Below are 8423 nucleotides of genomic sequence, written 5' to 3'. Positions count from 1 at the left end.
AACTCAATCCGAAAAACTAAACAAAAATAAGATCAAACGCGAACGCCCAAATTCATAACCATATCTAACCCCTTACCACCGAAATTACTGCTAGGGCACAACGCCGCGAGAGGGAAAGGGAGGAGGGTCGGCGGTGTCGAGTGCGAGGAAGAGAGGAGCCGGCGTCTACGGTGGCTCAGTGGCTAGGGTGCTCGCGTGAGGAGGAGATCACTGGCGGCTATTGTGCTCGACGACTGGCACCCACGTGAGGGAGCGAGGCCGTGGTTGTGGTGGCTGCGTGAGAAGGAGGGGACGTCGGCGGCGTCCAGGGGTGCTCATCCGCGGGAGAGATCGTCGGCTGGTGCTTGTGCGTGGCGGCGATGGGTGGCACAACAAGGTTGCGAGAGGAAGAGGGATGGTGGCGGTGTCGGGCTTAGGGCACAGGAACGAGGAGGACTCGGCAGAGCTTCGCGAGAGGGAGGGAGCTCGGGAAGAGGATCGGTGTTGCAAGAAGCTAGGGCACGGGGCAAATTTGAATTTATAACTTAGGGGCTTTCCAATTAAACCTTAGATCGGTTTCTCAATTAACTCTCATCTCCCGGTATTCCAAATAGGTTTTAACTAACTTAACTGATCAATCCCTCTTAAACTCGTCATATGGACTCCGATTAAATCCAGAAAATTTTTCAAAAAATCCATTAAAAATTCTGTTAAGATTATTTCTCAAATAATCTTATTTTTAATTATTATTTTGCTGTCGTATTTTACACAATCTCTTCCTTCGACCACTAGTTTTTTCTTGACCTCCTTTGCTTTATGCCCTCTCTCAAATCTTTCCCTCTTGCTTTCTCAAGTCTCTTTCTCTCCCCCCCCCCCCCTCTCTCTCTCTCTCTCTCTCAATTTCTCAAGTTCATACACATTTTTACTTTCGACTTTCTAGATAACTACTTTTACAAACTCAGTTAATGTTTAATTAATAATTCCTGTGAATCAATATTTTATTACTTGACGATAAAGTATGCACTTGTGATTCATGAAAATCAACACCACCATCATTGTGGTGTTATCCGATTAATAGCACCATAGTGTTCTAAAAGTTTAAAAAAATATTAATGAAAAAATCTATAACTTTTAAAATAAGTCTGATTAGAGTTTGCTAAGTCCATAAGTGGATTTAGAATGAAACTCATTGATGTAGTTAGTGGATTTAAATTTCTAAAGTTTTGACATGAAAAACCCTAAGAACATTATTTTCTATTATAATTGATATAAATAAACAAATGAACAAGAATGGTATTTGATATAATACATGATAAATTGATTCGAAAATATCGAAGAAACTGATATGCTGATCAATTTTCTTCGAAAAACATCGAGTCTTTAAAGTTTTAATGGTGCCAAAATTTCAGATCACCTGTTGAGATTAGTCTTTTTTGTCAGTTTTTTTCATCTATTGAAATTCCATCAAAATGTGATGGGATTGTTGGGTGTAAAATCAAAAGTAAATAAGATAATTACGTGACTAAATATTACTTTATACTTCCGAACCCGCAGTTTGTTTTTTTAACTTGGGAAAATGGGAATAAATAGAGGTGTAATCGAGTCGAACCGAGCCGAACTGAATTTTTGAATATTTGAGCTTGGCTCGTTTATAATCGAGCCGAACTCGAGCTTTATTTAACAAATATATTCATGGTTCACGAGCTTATTCGAGCTTTTATCGAGCCTAAACGAGCTTAATAAATATAAATCATAAATTTAAATATTCATTAAAAACTAAATTATATATTTAAAGAAAATTATAATAATATAATTAAAATTTATAATTTTATTCTAATAAATAAATTTAATATATTTATTTATATTTTTCATAAATAGAGTATAAAATCTATAAATTTAATATCAAAAATATTATTATTTTTATTTAAAAGTTACTTAATGAGCTTAACGAACGTGCTTACGAGCTAACGAGCCGAATATTGCGAAGCTTGAGCTTGGTTTGTTTATCTTAACGAGCCTCATTAAACGAGCTCAAACGAGCTTTTATCGAATCGAGCTTCGAATAGCTCGCGAGCGATTTGGTTCATTTACATCCCTAGGAATAAAGTTGGTAGATTGGTAAAATCGAAATAAAGTAAATTTTTTTGTTTTTACATTCTCAAACGACTTCTTTCGACTTAGGGCATCTTCAACTCATTATCAAAATACCAAATTTAGTATAAATTTAACATCAAATTATTCTAATTCATACATCAAATCCCATCTCAAATGTGATGGTGTAAATAGTGTAATACCAAATATGATATTATACTATTCACATCACCATATTTGATGATGGAGATTTTTTTTTTAATTTTATTATATTATTATAAAATCAAATGTAATTAATTAATAATTATTATTATAAAAATTAATAAGAATAATAGATTTTTTTTTTTGTGTGTGTGATATGGTGTGGATGAATTGGAGTTAAATGGTGTTTGATGTTGAAATTATATTATTTTAATATGAAAAATATATAAATTTATGATGTGGATTGGAGAGGGTCTAAGTACAAATTTGATAGGGCTGATGCGACTCTTCTGCTTATTGTGTAGCATTGCCGTAGGCGCCGGAACAACTGCGAGGATGAAGCCAACTTGTGCTTTCGTGAGCCCGGATGGAATCTTTCAGAAGGAAGGAGGTGGCGGTGAAACTGCGGCTGAGGCCGTAGCCCTCGGAAGCGGAAGAAGCAGCGGCGCCACCGCCTCCATTCGAAGCGTGAAGCAGAAACCCCCTTTTCGAATCGCCAAGGATGATTCCAAGCCGCTGCTCCGCGACCCCGTGAGCGCCATCCCTCCTTGTTCTTGCCGCTATCTTACTGCGTGACATCGGCTCCTCTTTCTAACCATCGCCCTTCTGGTTTGTGCCAGATTCTGAGGTCGGACCCCATCGAGACCGAGCAAGCGGTTCTCCGTCTTCCTCCTCTTCCTCGTAGAGACTCTTGATCCACTTTAACGGGTAAATGTTACGCCTGTTATCTTCTTTGATTTGTCTGATTCTTGTTGCTTATTATCTTCTTTTACGCCTCGTTCATGCTGGATCATATGAGATATTTCAAACCTGTATTTTGGTCCTTATCGAGTTCTATGTGTCCTGGTTGGAAGCTTTGTGCATAGTTTAATCTTGTTCTTGGAACATTGCTACTCTTGATAGTGTTATTTGGAGTTCAAAAATCGTCACATGTTTGAAAGTTTGATCATTCAAGTGTTGGACGACCTACATCTTATTTCAAGTTGGTGGAAGAGTTTGAGAAACTAATTCTTGATTGAGTTGGAAAACTTCGATTTTGACCAAGAATTGTATCCTGCTTGCACTGTGCTATTATGAGCTTTTGAACTTCATTGTTTTTCTTTTAGCTTGTCCCACTATTACACTTTCTTTACATAAAATGCTTTCACAATTTACTTTTACAACAACAGCAACCACTATTACACGAATTGCATGTTACTATATCTTGTTTCTATAAATATTGTTTGAGTTTATTAGGGTTACTAGTCAACATATATACCATTTGAAAAAGAAAGAGAACCCATAAATCTGTCTAATTAATATCTGAGAAATTTAGGACAACTGCTGTATGTAGAGTTTCTCTAGTAGAGGTTTTTTTGTGAAAAAAGCTCTTTACTACAAACCTGAATATTTGGAGACACCTGAATTAGACAATGAAGATAACAGGTTTTTAGCTAAAGTTTGCATAACTTAGCTGAAGTAGGTGGAGATTGCTGAGGTGAACTGGCTCTGAGAAAATGGTTGGGATCGTATTGAAGTGATTCAAGAAATCCTCAAGGATTGCTTTATGTGGAGATTAGGGGGTGGTAGAAGGTGGCTTAAGGGCTTCTTAGGTCAGTGTGGAGAAGGGATTAAACTGGCTGGGTTTGAGGTCTAGAGAAATAGAGTGGGATTTAAATGATATGAGGTTGATAGGGATGCCAAGTTGTCTCTTGTAACTACTTGAGACCTTTAAGCTCACAAGTTACTATAGCGAATCATGAATTAGATTCCTCACGATGTAGTGTTTGGCCCAATTCTATTGGCCGTAGAGCGATTGCACATCTAATGACAAGGTACCAGGTGGCTAAGGCTTCCAATTGGATCAAACTTACCCATTCTCTATTGACCAAGTTAGCTAGATATATTATACTAATTTGTTGTTACATAATCCTATTGCTTAAAAGGTGTTCTAGGCACTTGTTTAGATGGCTTAGGCAAGAGGCTGCCTTGAGTAGTAGCTAGGTAGCCTTGTTAGATGTCCTTCAAAAAAGTGACATAGGCAGACCATCTAGGTGGTTCAGACAATTTTATGGAAAAATTAGTTTTTTTATTGGATATCATTTTCTTCTCCTAGAGAAGACTAAACTTGGTAATTATGGCTTATTTACTTGAACACTACTTATATTATTTGGGTTTTGATATGGTAGTTGAGGCTAATTATGAACTTGATATATGTTTTTTTTTGCAATATGGTTCTATGAATTATTGAATTTTATGATTAGTTGTCATTTATTTTCTTAGTTACAATAAAAAAAAAAGGCAACCCGGTATACAAAACTCCCGTCATGCGGGATTCCAAGGAAGGATCCATTGTACGCAGATTTTCTTAGTTACAATGTGAATTATAAAATATTATTTCTATTGACATAAGTTTAGCGTGTACTGATCAATTATGTATTGCTTATTTGTTATCATAAACTTATTTTGATTTATTAAGGGTTCTATATATATATATACACACACTCACATTAACATGGGTCGTTCTTAATTTAATATACTCCTCTACCTTAATTTAGTAATCTTAATGTTAATTATCAATCAAACTTCGCATGCAACCTACTAAGTTGTTACAAACTCAATTCACATGTCGTAAGATCTAACTTAGAACCTTTGGTATGCTTCAAAACATCTTAGTCGAACTTGTCCTCTTGGATGTTGAACCTGACCACTTTGAGCCATTCACGTTGGGATTGATTGCACCAATAATATCTATTTTAGTAACCATTACATAAATGAGTTTACGTGGCTCTTTAAAGTCGTCATTTTTTGAAAATAGATTTTGATTTTGGAAAAGTGGAATTTCAACAGGTTTACCTAAGCATAATGTGCAAGTGATTCATCCTATATTTATTTTTAGGATAATGATACTCCTTAAAAATTATAATCAACTATTACTCTTAAGAAAGTAATGTGGTCGTCCCAATAACAAGTTTTTTTCAAGATTTTTTATTTTATTTTATGATATCTCAGACATTATTTCCTGGTATGAGTATATCATTAACATCGTCGCTAAAATTAGAGCATCATTGTTGTCGTGTTGAATAAAACCTGAACGGTCTACTTTGCTACCCTTTTTTTTACATAACTTCTCGGGAGATCATTTCAAACCAAATTCAAGGGCTTTATTTAAGTTCGTAAATTGTCTTTTTATCCCTCCATATTTTAGTAGCATAGCTTGAAGGGTTCTCTAGATATATGCTTTCTCTATAAGGTTGTCATTGAGAAAGACATTCTAGATGTCTATCTAAAGATTTATCAACTTTGATTTGTCATCAAGGAGAACAATATATAGATTGAGTTGGGATGAGCTATAGGCGATAATGTCTTAAAACTAGCCTTATTTGCCCCCTAGGGCGTAGTACAGATGGTGGGCGCATGACATTTCTAGCGTAATAAGTATTAGGAGAGCCGTTAAGGTAGCGGATCTACCTTTTTTTTTTTTTTAAATTAGTCTTAGGTGGCATTTGGTTTAGGGGTTTAGGAATGAGGAAATGGATTCATTCTCAAACCTTGTGTTTGTTAATAAGAATGGAATTGAAATTTTAGAATGAAATCCAAAAACTTAGGTATTGATAAAACTCATCTCCTCCCTTGGATTTTGATAGAAATATGAATGAGAAATAAGTTTTGGATGAAAATATTTTTAATATATTTGTTTAATTTATCTTTTATATCACTTTCTCTCTCTTTATTCTCTCTTCTTTCTCATGACACATTCTCTCTCTTCAATCTCTCCCATCATACACTCTTTCTCCTCATTTTCTCTCATTACACTTTCTCTCTCTTCATTCTCTCCCATCACACTTTCTCTCTTATCATATTTTCTCTCTCATCATGCTTTCTCTCTCATCATACTATCTTTCGTTATTTTTTTATCACACTTTCTCTCTCATCATACATTCTCTCTCCTCAATCTCTCCCATCACACGTACACTTTCCTCATTTTCTTTTATCACACTTTCTCTTTCTTCATTCTCTCTCATAATGTTTTCTCTCTCATCTCTTTCTTTGATCTCTCTCATCATACACTCTCTCCTCATTTTCTCTCATCACCCTTTCTCTCTCATCATACGTTCTCTCTCATCATACTTTTTCTCTCCTTATTCTCTCTCATCATACTTTCTCTCTTATCACATTATCTTTCATCATTTTTTCTCATGACATTTTCTCTCTTATTATATTTTCTCTCTTCTCAATTTTTCCCATCACACACAATCTTTCCTTATTTTCTCTCATCACACTTTCTCTATCTTCATTTTCTCCCATCATACTTTCTCTCTCATCCTCATTGCTATCTCCAATCACTTTCTCTCGCATCTAATTTTTTTTTCTCTTATTTTCCTCTAAGGATAAAAAAGGAAATTTTAGTTTATTCCGATATAAAATATTCAACTAACCAAACATTATTTTTAAGAATGATATCTATATTCATACTTATTCCCATTCCACGATTATTCTCATTCTCATTCTTATTCTGATTTATAGGAAAAAAAATCAAATGTCACCTTAACTTTTAACTATCAATTTGATTATTAGGAAGATACTTGATTTTAAATATCTACCAACATGATACAATATGAGCATCAACACGAGGATGGGCAAGTTTCCATGTTCCTCATGATAGAAGAATGAAAACCTTCGCTTGTTTCCGATGTTTAATGTTAATCATAAAACTTTATGGGAGACGCACCCAAGGGCACAAATAAATTTTTATAATTTTACAATTTACATCCTTAATTTCCATTTAACTCATAAAAAAGATAATACAATTTGAATATTGCATTTTAATTCTCATGTATATGATTATTATAGCTTAACATTGATTTTTTTTTTTTAATGAAAAATTGTGTTTGTGATTCGAACTTGTCTTTTTGTTCTTCGACTTGAGTTGCCTATGTTCCTTCAGATATATTAAGATTAACGTAGTTTCCCCTTATACAAAAACATTTCTAGAATGTTTTTTAAAATCTCATAGCTTAAAGAGCTATGATTGAATAAATCTAATAGCTTTAAGATGTGACAAACAATGTGTTAAAAATATTTTTATCAATCATACCATAAAAATTAACAACAAACAAAATATGACAAAAATTTGCATGATCAGTATTGGGAGTTTAATACCTTTAAAACTAATTATATGTTCTTTTTGATAGACCAACTATCATCTATCCAATATGCAGTGCAACATCCAATACACAATACAACACATGTGACTATGAGGTCTGGGGTTCGAATCTCGGCAAAATCGAAGTAATGCCTCCCTTATGTGCTAGTCACTATTCCAAAGGATAGTAACCGTTCGTGATTTATCTCCTCCGTGTTGATCCTGAGACGGGTTGGTGAGGGCACGAGGAATGAACGTATTCACCTTTTACCAACATGTGACTATGCATTATGACTACTACTTCAAACATCTAATGGTTTTTTTTTTTAATCCAGGTGTTCAGATCCATATAGATCCAACTAAATCTGCATGTGGAGGACTCTCCCCCTTACTTTGTCTACCGGATAAATCCAAAAGCGTTTGAGGTAGTGAGCAGTCGACTTTCATAGGCCATCCATCATTATAAGGTTGTGTGTGCCTGAACTGTGGATCTCTCATCCCTCAACACATGTCTTTTCCTCCAAATTAAGTGTCCATGCATGTCCCAGTTGAGGATTGATATGTGGTGCTCTAGAAATCTACTTAGAACTAAATTTGACCCGTAGGGTTGGCATGCTCTATCAAACAATAATAATTTAAACGGATTAGATTAAGATTTTATTAATCCATTGTAAGGTTGGTTCAAGCAAGCTGGCCCGTTTAGGCCTGTGATCCACGTGGGTTGGCTCGTGATGGACTCGGGTTAGTCCGTGGGTTGGAAAAAAACAGTTCTAAAATTTAAAAATTAAATGGAAAACTCAATGGGTTTATAAGTTTGATCCACCTAATTCACAATTCAAACTTAAAATTTTTAATATTTTTTATATATATTTTAATCTGTTGGTGGGTTCGTGGGTTGAATTGAGTTAGATTGGAAATTTCCTAACTTGACAGGATGACTCTATCATATGATGGATTTTTAGCGGGTTGGCCCGTCATGTAACGGGTTGACGCATTTGACGGCATTAAATTTACCTTAATGCCTTAC

At 34.9% G+C, this 8423-nt stretch overlaps 1 protein-coding gene across 2 annotated transcripts; it reads left to right on the top strand.

Annotated features, from left to right (window-relative positions):
* Nucleotides 1–2523: 2523 nt before the first annotated feature.
* On the top strand, nt 2524–7996 carry LOC122001960. 2 transcript variants are annotated; one of them, XR_006117536.1, is made up of 3 exons: nt 2524–2802; nt 2892–2979; nt 7732–7996. XR_006117536.1 is itself a non-coding variant. In XM_042556955.1 (2 exons), exons 1-2 carry the CDS (start codon nt 2551–2553, stop codon nt 2964–2966), a joined length of 327 nt encoding a protein of 108 aa, XP_042412889.1. In that variant the 5' UTR covers nt 2535–2550; the 3' UTR covers nt 2967–3194. The 2 variants fall into 2 exon arrangements, 1 of the variants encoding a protein (XP_042412889.1); XM_042556955.1 differs by lacking the exon at nt 7732–7996 and having other exon boundaries at nt 2535–2802; nt 2892–3194.
* Nucleotides 7997–8423: the final 427 nt, after the last annotated feature.

This window comes from Zingiber officinale, chromosome 7A (assembly GCF_018446385.1).
Source record: "Zingiber officinale cultivar Zhangliang chromosome 7A, Zo_v1.1, whole genome shotgun sequence".
Lineage (NCBI taxonomy): Eukaryota > Viridiplantae > Streptophyta > Magnoliopsida > Zingiberales > Zingiberaceae > Zingiber > Zingiber officinale.
The sequence above is the reverse complement of the archived record's forward strand: the minus strand, read 5'-3'. Positions and strand labels throughout refer to the sequence as shown.